The sequence below is a fragment of the Lithobates pipiens genome, unplaced genomic scaffold (assembly GCF_037356315.1).
Source record: "Lithobates pipiens isolate NorthernLeopardFrog02 unplaced genomic scaffold, aLitPip1_a1.2 Scaffold_25, whole genome shotgun sequence".
NCBI classification, from domain to species: domain Eukaryota; kingdom Metazoa; phylum Chordata; class Amphibia; order Anura; family Ranidae; genus Lithobates; species Lithobates pipiens.
The window spans coordinates 165190326-165209077 of NW_027507787.1; the positions used below are offsets into that span (position 1 = coordinate 165190326).

General features: G+C 45.7%; 1 protein-coding gene across 3 annotated transcripts in view; it reads left to right on the forward strand.

Moving 5' to 3' along the window:
* Positions 1-9727, forward strand: part of CASP2 (caspase 2) — a 67496-nt gene extending 57769 nt beyond the window's left edge. For 2 of the 3 annotated variants that reach the window (XM_077455093.1, XM_077455094.1), the window contains exon 11: positions 170-9727. In XM_077455093.1, the coding sequence (XP_077311219.1) occupies positions 170-322 (153 nt within the window). In that variant the 3' untranslated portion in view covers positions 323-9727. The remainder of the gene's footprint in view (positions 1-169) is intronic. The other variant, XR_013262800.1, reaches the window with a different exon arrangement.
* Positions 9728-18752: the final 9025 nt, after the last annotated feature.

Genomic DNA, 18752 nt, shown 5'->3' on the forward strand with positions numbered 1-18752 from the left:
TGCGTCATTAGTGCAGCTGAATAGAGTTGCAAATATTTTGGAAGGTAAAACAATGCAAGTCAAAAAATTCCAGTTCAGGTATTTGAGCTACCTATTTAGCTTTCAGCTGTTTGTCTCGAGTTCCACTTCAAATTTGGTTCTAATAGAATTGTACTATTTTCTCCCACAGGTTAATTCTTACATTAAGAAACGGGAGGGCCACGCTCCCGGGACCGAATTCGACCGTTGCAAAGAGATGTCAGAGTATTGCAGCACGCTGTGCAAGGACCTCTACCTGTTCCCGGGTATCTTAGTTCGACCCTCCCCTCCAACCAGCACTTAGATTTCCATTTGGAAAGGAAGAAGCTTTATTTTTTTATTGTTGACTATTTCTGAGTCTTCCAACGTTGTACTGTCCATGCATCACTTTTGCACGCTTTCCTTGCTTACTACGGTATTATTGAGATGAAACTGGAGGTACTATCCTCAGAGACTTTGTTCTACTACAGCTATAAAGTAGTCATGGCGAAGCTTTGCTCCAGAGCCCTGGGCCTGCCTGCAGCTCACTTTCCAGGCTCTGTTTTTTTTTCCGTTTGTACAGATTACGTTTATTTACAAAAGTATGGGGCGCCTTGCTTCCCAAGGTCTGAATCTAGCCACTCCTATGGAAGATCATGTGCTGAATGGCAGCAGAGGCTCATCCGATGCATGACAAACTGCACAAATTCAAAGGAAAAGACCAGCTTTACTCTGGAAAAATTCAAATGCTGGTAACTTTGTTCATCCAAGCAACATGAAAAAGAGAGTCTCCGTCTGGGTCCTCCTTCCCCGTCAAGGCTGGTGTCAATCATAGATTGTCCGTCTGGGTCCTCCTTCCCCGTCAAGGTGGTGTCAATCATAGATTGTCCGTCTGGGTCCTCCTTCCCCGTCAAGGCTGGTCTCAATCATAGATTAATTATGAAGATTCTTCAGGTGGCCGTAGCTCTTTATCTGAATGTTGATCAGAGAAATTAATGCTCTGATTTAAAGTGTTAGTTACACTGTTTAAAGTGTAACTAAGAGCAAAACTTTTTTTTTTTTGGATAGAGTAAGGGTGGGTTATAACCCCTGTCAGTTTTGCTTTTTTTGCCATAGGGGAGAATTCCCTTCACTTCCTGTCCCATGGCCGAAATCGGAAGTGGGAATCCCAGGGTGTCACCAGAACTAATGTCTCCATTGGAAGATTTCCTCTATATTACTGTTCTGGGGACAACCCAAAATGTGGATATTTTTTTTTTAACTTTCACTGAGAAGGTAAACAGGACAAATAGAGTGGGTTTATCGCTATAATTGGAGCACAGACAGCAATAAAATTCTTCTCCACTCTGTCTAAAACTTAGAAAGTTTTGCTATTAGTTATACTTTTAAAGTGGTTGTCAACCCTTGTTTACAACTTTGTGTTACAGGTAAGCCTATATTTGCATATGCTGATGGCATGCGGCACATGCGCACTGAAGCAATGGCGCTATATGCTGTTACTTCAGTTGTACTGTGTCGTCCCCGCACGCATGCGCGGAGTGACGTCATCGCAGCTCCGGCTAATCACAGAGCCGGAGCCGCGATACACAGAAGTCTCCGGGATGTTGGCGGTCGGAGGGAAAGACGTGGACCGATGCGTGGGGGGGTCATAGCATACTAGCTTAATATGCCTTTCTCTTGCAGGGTTTTTTGTTTTTTCTCTGCGGGTTTACTTCCTCTCTAAGGCTGGATTCACAATTATGCATTTTTGCAGATTTGCACTACAGACCATTTAACATGGTTTCCTATGGAACACTTTCTGTAGTGCAAATCTGAAAAATGCAAAAAGCACTATAAATGCATAGGTCCAGCCTAATGCCGCGTACGCACGACCAGACTTTTCGACAGACTAGGTCTGACGGACTTTCGGCGGAGGTCCATCGACTTTCTGAACGAACGAACTTGGCCACACAGGACCGGACTAAGTCCGTTCGAAAGACTGCTCGTTTTGAACGTGATGACGTAAACGGGACTAAACAAGGAAGTTCAATAGCCAGTAGCCAATAGCTGTCCTTGCGTCGTATTTGGTCCATCGGACTAGCATACAGATGAACGGTTTTCCCGATTTTTAGTCCGTCGGATAGATTTGAAACATGTTTTATTTCTAGGTCCGTCAGACTTTTGGGGAAAAAAAAGTCAGCTGGAGCCCACACACGATCAAATTGTCCAACGGATTCGGGTCCGCTGGAAAGTCCAATCGAGTGTACCCGGCATTAGTCTCGGTTTTAAAAAACAGTATGCAGGATTGGAATTCTGAATTCACTGACTGTATAACTTGTTCCAGATCAGCGACTCACTATAGTCTAATACAAGAGAACAGCCACAGGGCCTTCACCTTCACAAACAAATTATATGGGGGGGGTCTTTCTAACCTAAAAGATTGCCTGTAATTTATTTTAAAATTCAATTTATTTTAAGCTTTTAACTTATTTTACGTTCAAACTCAAATCTGTCAAGGACACCACGTATGATAACACCCTCCATAATGATGACCAGCCTTCCTCAAGGGTTGAATGGTGTGTAAACTGCTTAATGTGAACAAAAAAGGTCAGGTTCATAGGATTGTTATTGGAAGTTTGATTTAGGCTCCATACACACTGAAGCTCAAAAAAGCTATTTCTGGACTCCAGATTGCTGGCACAAAACGCTGGTTTAAAAACCTGCTTTTAACAGCGTTTTATACTAGCGTTTATGAGCGTTTTACAGCGTAAGCGTTAATGGGCGTTTTTTAAAAAAATACACAGAGGACACTCCAAAAATCCCACAATGCACTGAAAAATAGAATGCCGAACACTAATGAACGAGCGTTTATAAGCGTTTATGAGCGTTTATCGGCGTTTGTCGTTTTTTGGCGCTGAAAAACGGCACTTTGAACGCGAATTTCTGGCGTTTAGAAAAAAGCCCATAAACTCCACTGCTCATTAAAGCTGAAAAACGTCCATGTGTGCATGGACACATAGGCTAACATAGAGTGGAGTTTATGGGCTTTTACAAAAAACGCCCAAACTCCAATAAACTGCAGTTTATCAGCTTCAGTGTGCATGGAGCCTTATTGTGTGAGTGTGGTTAAGTTCCTACAGTGATAGAGAAACATTTTTGGTTGGATTTGTGTTTGACAGATTTAAAAGACATCTTCACTCTTAGACCCCTTTCCCACTGAGTCTTTGGGGTGGTGTATACACCGCTTCTAAAACGCCCCTGCCTTTGGCAGCGGCACTTTTAACCCCTTGTTAACACCTTCTTTGGGGTTTAAAAGCACCCTGCTACCGCCCCGCACAATGCCGGTAAAGCACCGCTAAAATGTTTTACCGCTAAAGCTCGGGCGGTCTTCAGTGTGAAAGTAGTGTTACAGCGCTCCCAAAACACCCATGCTCACTATAATGAATGGGCAGCACTTCAGAAGACTGGTGTTTTTAACCCTTTCTTCAGCCACTAGCGGGGGTTTAAAGCGCCGATAAATAGCTTCGCTAAAACGCACAGGCAGCCCCAGTGTGAAAGGGGTCTTAGGCTTCATGTACACTACTAGCTTTTGGCGCTTGTTTGCAAAAGCCCCAGTTAACTCTCCCTCTCCTGAACGTAGAAGGATTGCATTCAGGAGGGAAACATTTTGGGGGGGAAAAACGTTTAGCGTTTTTCTGCTGCCAGGAGAGTTCTGTTTAGGGATGGCCAGTGTACATGTAACCTTGGGCTCCGTACACACATAGGTTTTTTGAATCGCGGTTCCAAAACACGCTGTTGAAATGTCAAATTGCACATCAGCTTGTTCAGGTGCCATTCATTGCTAATAAAATAAATCAATAAAAAGTTCTGGAACTGGGGGTCACGGCTTGTGCGATTACAGAGCATTTGTTGAGTGACAATCCAGGCAGAATCGCATTGAAATTAATTGCACCTAAACACACTGTGTGATTTGACATTTTAACAACGTGTTTTGGAACCGCGATTCAAAACACCTAAAGAACAAAGAGCTGCTCACAACCTGGAGCATTGTAGAAAAGAGTATAGTGCTAGCTGCCCGGGGAGCAAAGAATACATGAGAAGGGGGTCCTGCAATGGGTTTTTTTTATTTGTTACCAAAAATCTCAGCGTTAACCTTACTGTCTAATTCTTCAATCTTTCCTCTGACCTGATGCCAACCTCTCTTTATACTTCACATGCACACTCCGTCCTTTCAGTGGGTAAGCCGTTCTCCTAGGCCACTAGAACTGCAGTTTACTTGTAGGAATGGATGGGGCTTCAGCATGCATGCACAGTATGAAGAGAGACTGCCTAGGACCTTGTCAATGGGAAGATCACTGCATCTAGGCTGAAGGTAAATATAATCCCAAGTGAACCAAAAAAAACTTGTATGGGAGCCGCTTCGAAGGTGTACCAGTCCTCAGCCCACTGCTGTGAGTATCGGCTGGGGAAAGAGCTCATCCTGGCTCCAGACCTCAACATGGGGTGAAGTGGATATCCCTGTAGGCGCAAGCTCAGCCTGAACTCCAACCAGGCCATGCTCTGAATGTGTTTTGCTCCGCCCCTCGGAGCTTGAACGTGATTAAGCTCCGAGGGCCGGTTTTCTGTCCAGAAATGTCCGCCTATCGAATAGTGTCCGCTGTGTACTGCGCAGGCGCATCGCTTGCGCAGTATGGAGCACAAGGACATTCCAAAGATGAACGGCGCCTGCGCCATAAGTCGAGGTGCAAGCCCCACCATCCAAGTGAACGCCCCTCGCGGGCACGCTTCGCTTGCCACGCTTCAGGCACAGCCTCGCTTCGCTCTGCTCTTTTTATTCTAACTCCACTTGGATGGTGAGGCTTGAACCTGGACTCAAGCGCCGTTCATCTTTGGATATTTTCGGAATCTGCTTATGATGTATACAGCGCATGCACAGTACACAGCGGACACTATCCAACGGGGGACACTATTTTACATGACACCAGAGCAAAACGTGTTTGGAGCGTGGCCTGATTGGAGCCCAGGCTAAGGATGCTATACACCATTACTAGTGGTTCTGCTTCTATGTGCGGCTACAAAGTGATCTACTGCACCACATAATCCCAAGTGAACTTCACTCCAGTGTTGGTGGAGGGATTTATTAGATTTTCCTTTAAATACATTTTCTACATTCAGTTGATTGATTAATGCCATTAGTTGGTCTATACATACCCTCATGTTGTGTCATTTCCCTTATGCGTTTTATACTTGTAGCTACCTGCCCCCAAGCTGTATTATTTAATGACTTCTCTGTGGTACAGAAGGAGCCATTACTCTATATATATATATATATATATATATATATATATATATATATATATATATATATATATATATATATATAGTAATTTTTTTTTATTTTTATTTTTTTTCGGAGTTTGATATCTCTGTCATTCTACTACAAAATGTAATAGTTCACATAGTAGCTGAATGTTCAGGGTTAGCTGAAAATTAAATGCTGGTATATTTTACAGTTTATTATTTTTATGTTAAAAAGGAAGGACACGTTTTTGTTATGTCTTCCTTACTGAGGTCTAAAGCTGGATACACACTATCCAATTTTCTGTAGATTTTTTTCCTTCAGATTTACCAAAACCATATAATATGAGGTCAAACCTTAGGAGTTTCAATTTGTATGCAATCAGGCAAGCCCTTGCACTACATGGTTTTGGGAAATCTGACAACAAACATTGTATGGTGTGTATGGGGGTTAGGGTGGAGTACCCCACAGGTCATTCTCTCAGTTTCTTGTGATTGCCAAAAGCCGCCAGTGTTTTCCAGGCATTCAAAAGTTGTTTCCTTAGCACTTACATGTTCCCAGAAAAACTTTACAAATGTTCTAGAACCTGTTCAATGTTTAAAGTGACATTAAGCCCTCTTTCACATTGAACATGGTTTTGAAATTATGTGGCTTCATCTGAAATTGCAGGATTTCAAAGCCGCATTTTCAGGTCGGACTTGAAAGCCTATGTGGCTTCATGCACATATGTCTATTGAAGTCGCACCCGAAAATTGGCAAAAGTAGTGCAGCAAATCAGTGCAGTGCTGCAAAGTCAGCGTTGCACCAATTGGAATGGTGCCATTGCTGGCAATAGGCTGGCACTTGTCATGTGGTTTGACCTGTCAAATCGCATGACAAACCACTTCAATGTGAAGGCGGGCTAAAGGTTCATTGAAAAAAAAAAACTACAAACATGTTATACTTACCTGCTCTGTTTAATGGTTTTGCACAGAGCAGCCCCAATACTCCTCCTCTCGGTCCCCCACCAGGAGACAAGTAGTTACCTCTTATTCTCAAGGCTTTCATTTTATTTTAGAATTAGAAAAAAAATAACAAACCTATTATACGTACCTCCTCTTCTGTGGTCCTCCCCCCCCCCCCCCCACTGGCTGGTGCTCCGGGCTCCTCCTGTGGGGGCACTCATGTGGGCTTGCTCTTCAGCCACCTTGTCTGCATCTATTGACACAGATAAGGCGGCTTGGCGTAGAATGCTTGCAGGTAAAAAAAACCTTAAAGGGGTTATAAACCCTCATGGTTTTTCACCTTAAAGAATTCTATGCATTAAGGTGAAAAGCCACTCATGCTGCAGCCCCCCGGAGCCCCTGTTTTACTTACCTGAACCTGGTCTTTTTCTCCCCGGGGACGAGCACACCAGCTCTAGCTGGTGTCTTGTGCCCTGATTGAATAGATTGATAACAGGGCAACCATTCGCACCTGATGCTATAAATCAAATCCAATGATGCTGGTGCTGGGGGGCAAGGCCGAGTCTGGCATTCGTGTCTGTGGACGCAAATGCTGGACTCTGGAAAAACTATCCTTTACAATCACTTTAAAGCTTTACAACCACTTTTCTGGCAACAGAATTGTTTTAGTAAATGCTTACCCCAAACTCCCATTAGTTTAAATGGGGGCACAGTCAGTACTGAGCCATGATCATTGAGATTAATTGGTGCTTTTACGTCTGACAATAAAACTTGATTTGCGCATCCCTACCAGTAACAATCACAGCCTGTTTTCCTTTAAGGCAAACTCCAGTTACTTCTGGCTGTAGTTGGGCTTTAGAGGACTTTGTTATGACATAAATATTATATGTGCACAATTCACATTATATAATACTGTAAATGGCTTATGTTTTTATATTTGAATGCGCTTACTTACCTCATGTACTAATCTGTTTCTACACTTACTGTATGAGATGTTCTTTATCCAACCATGAAGAGTTGGGTGGATTGCCTCACCTGGCTTGAATCATCAGAGGAGAGGATAGGAAACTTCTACAAAGTGCTTCCAAACTCAAGTCCACAAATACATCCAACAGGTCTTGTTCTCAGGATTACTTTAATGCATTTTCATCACTAGCTAAACATTATTAAAATAAGCCCAGCTGACATAGAAAAGTAGTGATACCTGTCCCACTGCCTGTGCTGACTATCCTCAGCTATACAGTCTAATACAACTTCTGTATCATACACACATCTAGGTGTGTTGGGTATCTAGTCCCCTCAGCATGCAATGGCTCCAAACCCTACATTGCTACTATCAAAACACCACACACCACTCCAAGTTGGTCCACTTCTCTCTAACCCCAAAAACGTGGGTGGCGGTCCGACTCCTATTGTAGAACATGAACAATTAACAGGTGGATGACCGCATACTGTTATTGCTAGGATCCATACGTTTATTGAATAATAATCAAAAAAGATCAAATAGCATATTGCAGAGCAAATGTTAACGCATTTCATGCCAATGGGTGTGAAATGTGTCAACTCTTGCTATGTGATATGCTATTTGGTCTTCTTTGATTTTTTTCAATAAACCACATTGCTACTTTGACTGTAGTGTTGAACAGGTAGAATACAGAGCATAGAGGGACCAGACGCCCAACCTGCTAGAGGTGTGTCTGATACAAAGGATTTCTCACACTGTATTGCTTTTTAGGAGAGCAAAGATCAATAGTAGGAACGGCACATGCTATCCTCTTTTCTTTACAGGCTGAGCTTATTGAAAAAATAATATTTAGCATCACTTTTGTAAATAATGTACATAATACAATGTAAATAAAGTTTCACTTCTACCATTTTATAAGTATATTCTTAGAAACTCCCTTTAGTTTTCAGTCTGCAGCCAGCCTTGAGGGATGATCTCTGCAGCTGCACATCGGGGCAATGTCTCACTGCCTGTGATTAGCGCAGCGCTGCACCGACTTCCTGGCGGGCTCTGCACGTGTTCCATGCGAACACGCCTGAGCTCATCCCTACCAGCCATCTATAATTTTCATGACTGCCAGCAGATACCTATTTCTCTTCCTTGCTACACAGACAGCAGTATTCAGTTTATAGATGGGGTTATCAGAATCATCCCCTGCTCCTACAATTGGCTCGTTGCCTTTCCCAAATAGTAGCACTAAGCTTAAAGCAGGGCTCCAGCCCCCCTTCCAAAAATTAAGTCAGCAGCTACAAATACTGTAGCTGCTGACTTTTAATATTAGGACACTCACCTGTCCAGGGATCCTGTGATGTCGACACCCCAGCAGATTTGCTGAACGGCTCTCGGGTGCTGCTGCTGCCATTTTTGGTAAGGGAGGATTCACTGCCGGTTCCCTACTGTGCATGTTAGAAAGCATGCTGCGCTTTCTAACTGGCGCGAAGGAAGGAGGAGGGTGGCCGAACTTCCAGGGGACCTTGCCGCAACCATTTCTCCCAGAAGTGGGGCCAGGTACCTGTCAAAAACGGGAGGAAGCAAACAAGCGGTGCTTCCCCTTTCGAGTGGAACTCCGCTTTAATAGAAACCTACTGGAAGGATAGTAAGATGGGAACGTCCATCCCTGAGTAATGAAGCAGCACTTAGGACATCCCAAAGTGTGTTTAAAGAGTAACTTCCCCTTTTGCAGGTAAAAAAAAAATGTTAATTTTTTCTGTAAGGAGCCTGCAGAGCATTGCATCTGCGATATGCAAATCTCACTGTCTGGTGCCTGCAGACTCTCAGGATAGCTGTCTGCAGTTACTTGAGAGCCAGAAGATCAATGAACAGTAATGTGGACCTTAAAAAGTCTTCAGCAGATGAAATCCTCTGAATTTATATATGAGTTCTGCAGGAAAGTTTATTTTTACCTAACAGCACTGGAGATTGAATGAGCCACAGGAGTCAGTAATTACCACCTTGGTTAATTTTTCTTTATAAATGGACCTGTTGGGTGTATTTTAGGCCTGGAGATGAGAAGACCCTGAGACGTTTCACAGGTAATCACTTTAGATAATATGAGCCAGCTTCCTGTGCAGCAAAGCTGTATTTTTGCATAGTGTTTGCAGATTCTGAAATCAATTGCAAGTCAGTCACCTGCGACCATTCATTGTACAGTAACCCAACTGAAGAGCACCTGTCAGAATCCTTTAAAGAGCCCTGAGAACAGAACTTTCAATGTTGAATGCCTTTAATGTTTCAGTTTGTTGCAATCATTCAAGCTCTGGATGGCCAAATTTTAGAAATAATGGGCAAATAAACACATCAATGTTTCCTGAACATTCCAAACTGCCAGTGCTTTGGGTATCTTGTGTGGCCCTTTCCAAGTGTCTATCTCAGGTCTTTCTCGCTTTAGTCACTGCCGCATTCCGTATTGTTTTATACTATGCCAAAAGACTGAAATGAATATCTTTCCTTTGTAAATAAGAAAAAAAAGCAATATGTTCTTTGAATAAAAGCTTTTGTATGGAACTTCCCCATTGTTAAAACAATTTTTTTCTGATAATTTCTCATTTGCACTTTGCTGTCTTTAGAACAAATCAGAGCAAGGATCCAGATCTGAACATAAGCCAGAAGATTCACACGTTTTCTTACTTCATCCTTTTTAATGTAAAAAAAAGGAAAAGGTAAATTCGTAAAGTCACCTTAAAGCAGGTATCTGCACAGTTGGGAACCCTGTGCAGTGTGATCAGTGTTGGAGTTATTGTACAACCACAGCCAAAGGTTTTTTTTTTTTTTTCAAATATACATTTTTATTAATTTCAAACAATGCCCAACATGGGCATGGACATATCGTACAACATAGAAGTGGGATACATAAGTGGGAGGGAGGAAAAGTCGAGTACATAGTAAACATATTACCGAGAGCAAGGGAGAGGTAGGTATACAGTATACACTTTACATGGCATACCAATTATAACTCTATGAAAGACCTAAGTCAATCTGCCATCTGGGGATTACCGCTTTATCTAAGCATAAAATATTCATTAAGAAGCCAGAAGTGTATTCGAGAGCCTACGTCCGTTCATTTCCCTTATCTCCTGCTCTCGTCAGAACCTCAATACCCCGGCAAAAGCCCAGTACCAAGGGCAGAGGCCATCGGGGGTGGGGGAAAGGGACACTGAAGGGGGAAGGTGAGGGGAGAAGGAGAGGGGGGGGGGGATTCTGGTTGATTCAGGACTGCCCTAACCTATATGTAGTCTATAATGCCGACCATATTACAAGGTCCTCAAGGATACTCCTTCGGATGAGAATATGAACTGGTGCCAGAGCGCCCATGTTTTCCTAAATTTTTCCTGCTGTTGCCTCCCCGTAAGCACCAGGTCTTCCAGTTTACTAACTTCCTCCACCCTACGAATCCAGGACGCCACCGATGGAGGGGCCTGGCTTTTCCAGTGGAGCGGTATACATGCTCTAGCAGCATTTACTGGGTGACATAGAATGGATTTTTTGTACTTTTTAGCGGACATGGTATTTACGTGCAGGGGGAAGAAGGCCGGGTCGTTGGGGACATTGTACTCCGTAAATTTTTGAATAACGGTCCTGACTGTGGACCAAAAGTGAGACAACTTCGAACATGACCAAAATATATGCAACAATGTGCCCTGTTCTTGTCCGCATCTCCAGCAAAGCGCAGAGGTGTTTGGATAGAAGGAATGTAGAGCCTGAGGGGTTAAGTACCATCTCGTCAGAAGTTTGTAGTTCGTTTCCTGTATGTTCGTACAGATGGTAGACTTTACGGCTAATGTTACAATACTTTGAGTCTGGCTCGGAGTAAACGTACAGTTCAATTCCCTCTCCCATTTTGTCAGGAAGGTCAAATGAGCGTCGTCCACGGGTGTGACAAGAAGGTTGTACATTGTGGACAGCGATCTCGGAAGCGCCCCGTTACCAGAGCAGTATTCCTCAAAGGCGGTCAACGGTTCGTCAAATCGGAGGGGGGATTGGAGAGCTCGAAGAAAGTGTCTAAGTTGGACAGCAGTCCAAAAAGCTAGTTTATAGGGTCCCGATGTGTTACAGAGCGTCTCTATGGACGGCCAGTCCCCATTCGTCCGAAAGTGTTGTGCTTGTGTGCACTTGCTACTGGACATGGCCTTCAGAAGTTGGGGATCCAGCCCTGGAGAGAATTGCGGGTTCCCTATAATAGGATATAGCGGAGAATTAGGCGTGGATAACGACTCTTTTGAGTAAATCTGTGACCCCACCCAGAGTGTCGTCCATATCAGGGGATGTCTCTTCATGTGGGCTGGGAGATGCTTATAACACCAGGCAGCCCCCGGTAGCGGCACCTGCATCTGTGCTTGTTCCAGACGGATCCACAGCTTCAGATCTTGGTGTCGGCACCAGTCTATAATTCTACCAAGATGCACCGCTTGATAGTATTTCTTTACATCCGGAGCTTGGGCATGGAGAGTAAAGTCCGGGCTAGTCTCGGTTTTCTATGTGCCCAGATAAAGCCAGTGAACAGACCGTGTACCTGTCTAAAAAAACATCGTAGGGACCAAAATAGGAAGTGCTTGCAGCAAATATAAAAATTTGGGCAAGATGCACATCTTAAGAAGATTACACCTGCCAAACCAGGAGTGAAGGCCCTTATTCCAGGATTCTAATAGGGTCCTGGTTCTGGCCAGCAGGGGAGGGAAATTAAGTTTAAAGACGTGATTTAGATTTGCAGGGACAAAAGTCCCCAGGTACGACAGAGCCGTGGATGTCCATTTAAAATTAAAGCTGGAACGAAGCCCTCGCATGGTCGCTTGCGGCAGTGCTACCCCCATGGCCTCCGATTTAGTGTACTTAATTTTTAGATTAGAGACCTGCCCGTATTCCTCGAATTCCCGGAGGAGATTCGGGAGGGATATCACTGGATTGGAGAGGTAAAACATCAAGTCGTCCGCATAGGCAGAGACCTTGAATTGGGCATCACCCGCAACAATGCCTTGGATATCGGGGTTATTCCTAACTTTACATAGAAAGGGTTCTAAGGAAAGGGCAAAAAGAAGGGGTGACAATGGGCAGCCCTGCCTGGTTCCATTTTTAATTAGCAGGGGCTCCGACAGGATCCCATTCACTTTAATCTGTGCCGTTGGGGCAGCATATAATATAAATAGGCTATCCACCTAATCATTTTCTCACCTAAGCCTATATGTCGGAGGACAGTGAACATATACACCCAGTTAACCCTATCAAAGGCTTTTTCTGCGTCTGTATTTAAGAAAACGGAAGGGGTGGGAGTCTGGTTCGCGATGTGGATCAAATTCAATACCTTGGTTGTGCTGTCTCTGGCCTCTCTCGTATGGATGAAACCCACCTGATCTAGATGGACTAAGGACTGTAAGTGTCCGGCCAACCGGGTTGCTAATATTTTGGTGAATAGTTTAAGATCAGTGTTCAACAACGAGATCGGTCTGTAGCTACTACAGGCCATGGGGTCCTTGCCTTCCTTGGGGACGACCGTGATATGGGCTCGAGTGGTATCAGTGGCGAAGGTGGCTGTGTTTCCTATGTCATTAAAAAAGGTCACCATATGAGGACTGAGGGTGGGGAATAGTGTCTTATAATACGGGAGAGTAAAGCCATCTGGTCCAGGTGCCCTCCCAGGTTTAGCCGTATTAAGCGCCAACTCCAACTCTTCTGGAGTTATCGGGGCTTCTAACTCAGCTACGCTGTCGGGTGACAATGTAGGGATCTGACTGGAAGTTACATACGCCTCCATCAGAGGTCGTCCTCCCGGTGGGGATGGTAGATTGTAGAGGGTATTGTAAAAGTGTTTGAATGCATCCGCTATCTGATGCGGGAGGCCGACACTCACATTCGCCTCTGACCTAATTTGAGGGACATAGGTCTGTGTCTTAATGTCTTTGACCGCCCGCGCCAGAATACGCCCGCATTTATTTCCGGATTCATAGCATTTTTGTAACGCTGCCTTGGCCTTGTAGCCAAGTAGGTCATTGACTTGACTCCGAAGAGAGGAAAGTTCAGTCTCCACAGATGGATCCAGGGAAGCTTTGTGTTTCGACTCCAAAACCTGGAGTTTGGCCAGAAGCGAGTCCAATTGTTTCCGGGTTTCCTTTTTGATGCACGAGCCGTGTTTAATCAGTACACCCCAAATAACCATTTTTTGTGCTTCCCACACCACCCCCGGGGAGGAGTCGGCCGTTGTGTTTGTCTGAAAATAAAAAGTAAGTTCCCTATTCACCTCTTCCAGTATCTCCGGTTTCTGTAACAAACTTTCATTAAGACGCCAGAAGCGTGTCCTCCAGGATGGATTGGCGGACAGCTTGTAAGTCGACATAGTGGGGGCATGATCTGACCATGTCTTTTGACCTATAGAGGAGGCTTGGACCGCATGCAGTTGGCTATGGGGTATAAGAAAGTAATCAATTCTTGTGTAAATTCTGTGGGGAGGGGAGTAGAACGTATAATCCCGTTCACCCGGGTGTTGTAAGCGCCGGATATCAACCAATTGTGACTCATGGAGACACTTGGTGATGCGTTTACGGGCACTAAGAGGTAGGGAGACGAACCCACCGAAGTGTCCACGCGGGGGGCCAGAGGCACATTCCAGTCCCCTCCCAGTATCAGTTGGCCCTCCTGAAAGTCAGTCAATTTAGTCAAAATACGTCGCACAAACGCGTCCTGGCCTTCGTTTGGGGCATAGACATTCGCTAGTGTCAACTGCACATCTCCCACTAGACCTTTAAGAAAGACATAACATCCTTCCGGGTCTATCCTGGAATCCGTAAGAGTCCAGGGCACTTTACAGGAGATGAGGATGGAGGCTCCCTGGGATTTAGTTTTATTAGTGGAGTGGTACGTCGGAGGAAAGAATCTGTTCTTGAGGACTGGCAACCTCTCCTCTTTAAAGTGAGTTTCCTGGATATAGGCTATATCAATTTTTGCTCTTTTTAAGTCGTGCATCAACATACGGCGTTTCTCTGGAGTGTTGAGACCTTTCGTGTTTAAGGAGTATAGTGTTAGGCTGTCCATCCTTAACCAGAAAAAAAAAGGGGGGGGTTAAGAATGGGATAGGGAAGGATTAAGGCGCAGGGGAGAAAAGTGGGGGGGGGGAGATGCAGCGGGGCTGAGTCAAGCTTAACCGCCAATTGGGGCACCCATTATCCTCACAGCAGGGTGTCCCCCTAAGCCCAAAATCAAAAATGCTGCCAGGAGAGGTGTTGGAAGGTAGGGTCTGAACAACGGGGGATAAGGGAAGGGTAGAAACTAAAGACAAGCAAAATACTTGTTTGGCACGCCTCTACCAGGAGTGGCCAAGAGCGTGCCGGCCTATGTGGGGAAGCAACCTGGAGCAGCCAAGGAGGGGAGCCCCCGACTCCTCCCTACCCCTCGGAACCTTTGGAGCTGTACGGGCATGGGTTGCTAGTATCTGTATGTTCCCCCCATCCCGTCCCTCCGACCCCAAGATGGGGTGGCAAGGGGGGGAGGGGAGGGTAAACGTCAGGAGCCGCCCATTCCGCCCGAGGCCTATGCCCCAGAAACAACCAATCTTGCCCCCACAGTAAGGGGTACGCAGCAGACCATACATGTAGCAGCATCCGGCAAGCTCCAGGTATATAAACATGTAGAACCAGAACCCAGCAGAAACTTATGTAAAACAGAGGTAAAACATATAGGAAAACATTATAACATTAGGCATGTATCTTTAACAACCAGGTGACCAGGGGGGTATCTCTACCAACGGGCACAAAGTCGGGGCAACCCCCCGACCCCCTCAGTACAGCAACAGATCCAGTATCCGGAGCGTCGCCTCAGTCAGATTCAGCCCGGCAGACCCCCCGAGGCGCCGGAGGCAGGGGGGGGGGCAACATCCCACAGTCAGGGGGGGGGGCCCCGCGGGGCAATCCATGGAACAAAGGGGGGGATGGGCGGAAAGGGGAGATAACCCACCCTCCCAGCAAGCCATCCCAAGTCAGTAGGCTCCACATACCGGAGCATTATAAACCCCCACCATGTCCCACAGGACTCCCCGGGCGAGCAAGTAAATAAAACACCTTAGCCACCACCCCGCAGCGCCCCGCCGCCATTACCAGTCCAGTGGCAAAGCAAAGAGGGTCTCCTCTCCGGACATCAACGTGCGGGGTAGAGCAAGACAGGGCAGAGATCAGCAGCATACCAGAATGCAAGTTGTCAAAGTGCTTGAGGCTCATCTCATAACTCACGTGCCCCCTCCGGCGTGGTCGCTCGGGATCCGCGGCGACGTCTCTGGGGCCTCGGCGGAGCCGACCTCCATAAGGACTGTAGCCCGGATCTCTCCCCCGGCGGAGGGAGAAACATCAGCCAGTTTGGGAGACTTACAGGGTCAGCGTCCAAAAATGCGAAAAGAGCCGGGAGATCTTCTGGGGAGCGGAGGTTGAATGACCGCTGATCCTTCTTGAAAATTACCGCTAGGGGGTAACCCCAGCGGTAGGTGACCCCCCTCTGGCGAGCAGCCTCCAGCACAGGACGGAGCATGGCTCTTCTCTGTAGGGTAGCTCTGGAGACATCGGGCAGGATTTTAACAGATGCCCCATCGAAATCCACATCTCCAGCTTCCCATGCTCTGCGTAGGATCAGTTCCTTGTGGGAGTAGTGATGAAGGCGGCAGATAACATCCCGTGGCCTATGTCCTGCGATTTTGGCCCCAGCGCCCTGTGAATCCTGTCAAATTCCAGGGTCTGCGGCAGCGGTGAGCCCGGCAGCATGCGGAAGATGGCGGTGGCCGTAACGGCCAGGTCTTCTGATCCGGTCGCCTCCGGGAGACCCCGCAGACGGAGATTATTCCGTCTGCTCCTGTCTTCCATTTCTTCTTGATGGAGCTGAAGCAGGGTAGTGGCATCAATGTGGGCATCCTGGAGTCTCTCCAGCACACAACCCCTGGATTCCAAATCCGCCGCCGAGTTCTCCCCCACCACCAGGCGCTCTGTGATGGAGCTCTGTTCGCCTCTCACCTCCTGTAGCTCTTTGCGGTGTTGTGTCTCCAGGCGGCTGATAAGGGATTCGATATCCGTCCGGGTAGGGAGGGCTCTGAGAAGCGCCCACAACTCCGCGTTCCCCTCGGTTCCCGCAGCGGACATTAGCAGGGGTGCGGAGCTCGATTGCAAGGCAGGAGGAATGTCTGAGAGCGAGTCCGAGTCGAGTGAAACAGCCGGTGAAGACGGGCCGCTTTCCAGTGTCTCCTCTCCCTCCGCACGTGCGGCGCCATCTTAGGGGTAGCGGGAGGCAGCCGGGGCTGTGTTAGAAACTGCGTAATCGGCCCGCCGGACTCCCGCGGTCTAGCCTGCCTGGACTTTCCCTTTGTTTTCTGCTTCCTCGTAGACATGCCGCGATCAGGCAATGGGTTTGAGGATCATAGTAGGCTCCGATAGCCGAGAGGAGAACGGTAGCTCGGGAAATACGTCCTCACTCTACTGCTTCAGTGTTTTTAGATCTTTTTTTTTATACTTCATTTATTTAAAAGACGAGTTCCATGGCATCATACAAAACAATGGTACAACAATCATATACAGAATATAAAAGCAAAAAACAAGATCAAGGATGTAGTCCAAATCCTATATTTAGGGATTGAATCATCGTAAGATTAGACACTTTGCCTATTGAGAAGGTAGCGCATTGTCAAATAGGAGATAAATACCTGGAACTGTATACATTTTTTCTTTTAGTTTGTTAAAGCATAAATCTAGAAGAAGAGAGAGGGAATAGAGAAGGACAGGAAGATAAAAGGAGTGGGTAGAGGAAAGGGAGGGAAGAGGAGATAAGGGAAGGGATCAGAAGGGGGGGCGGGTTTAATCTGAGGTATCGTACTCAAGGAGTGCTTTTCCATCTGCAGAGAGGACAAACATGTTCCACGAGTTCCATGTTTTGGAATAGCGTTCATTTTGTTGCTTGAATGAAAGGACAAGGTCTTCGATCCTTTTTATTTCTTCAATTTTTTTAAGCCAAAGACCGATGGTCGGCGGCTGTGGACTTTTTCAATGGAGGGTGATACACATTTTGGCGGTGTCAAGGAGATGGCGGATAACAGATTTCTTATAAGATTTTTCTGGAATGTTGGAAGCGTGAAGCAGAAAAAAGGCTGGGTCATCCGGGATCGGACAGTTCTGTAAACGTTTGAATAATTTTCCGAACCTCCTTCCAAAACTGCTCGAGTTTGGGGCATGACCAAAAACTATGTAAGAGCATCCCCCGTCCCTCCTGGCATCTCCAGCAGTAGTCAGGGGGAAGAATCTATAGAACTGTGAATGTGTATGATGCCATTGTGTCATAATTTTAAAATTAGTGTCTTGTATCTTCGTACATATGGAGGACCTAAATACAAAACGAAGGATATTGTTTCGTTAAAGTTTAAATGAAACTTCAGCAGCAAGAGGGGAGGGGGGCGGACACTGACACAGGAGCAGGGAGGGATAGGAGGACAGGAGACAGAGGCACGTAAACTGACCACGATGTCGGGGCTCAGCAGCCATGATATACCGTGGTCAGTTTACAAAGGAGAGGGCATAACCAGGCAGTATCAGTCAGGTTTTTAAGGTGTTAACAGAGGGCCAAATTACACAGCACAAGCAACATGCTTAAGCCCAGGTTCACACTAGTGCAAAAACAGCAGGTGCGGATCACATGCGATGTCTGAGCAATGCAAATTGTATGGCTGAACTCATACATTGGATTCGCACAGAAAAAGGTGCAAGGACTTGTTTTTCCCCGCACTAGAATCGAATCACCTGGGTGTTCTAACCTATGCGATCCAATTCCTGCGTGATTTCACAGTTCGCACTGTGATCTGTGAACCGATCTGGGGGTGTCATTAACATTGTATTGACACCCGCAGCGGTTCGCAGAGGGCAGTGTGAACTGCTGGAGGGGGAGATGTGATGCGCATTGCACCAGTGTGAATGCAGGCTTAAGGGAACAGGATCATTCTTTTTTTGTTTTGTTTTTTAGGATAACCACTTGCCCAATGAGCACATAAACACATAAACCCCCTTCCTACAGAACAATTTTCAGCTTTCATTGCTCTCACATTTTGAATGACAATTACTCATCAAGTCATCCAACACTGTACCCATACACCATTTTTGTCCTTTTTTTCACACAAATTGTTTTTGTTTTTTTTGGTGGTATTTAATCACCACTGAGTTTTCAATTTTTTTGCGCTACACATGAAAAAAGACTGAACATTTTGTAAAAAAAATAAAAATATGCATTCTTATTTTCTGTTAAAATTTTTTGCAAATTTGTAATTTTTCTTCATAAATTTTGGCTAAATTGTATACTGCTACATATCTTTGGTTAACATAACCCAAATTAGTGTATTCTATTTGATCTTTGTGAATGTTATAGCTTCCACAAGCTATGGCGCCAATCACTGCATATTGATCACATCTGATGTACTGACGGCCTATCTCATTTCTTAAGGCCCTGAAATGTCAGGAAAGTTCAAATACCCCCAAATGTCCCCTTTTTGGAAAGTAGACATTCCAAAGTATTTAGTAAGAGGCATGGT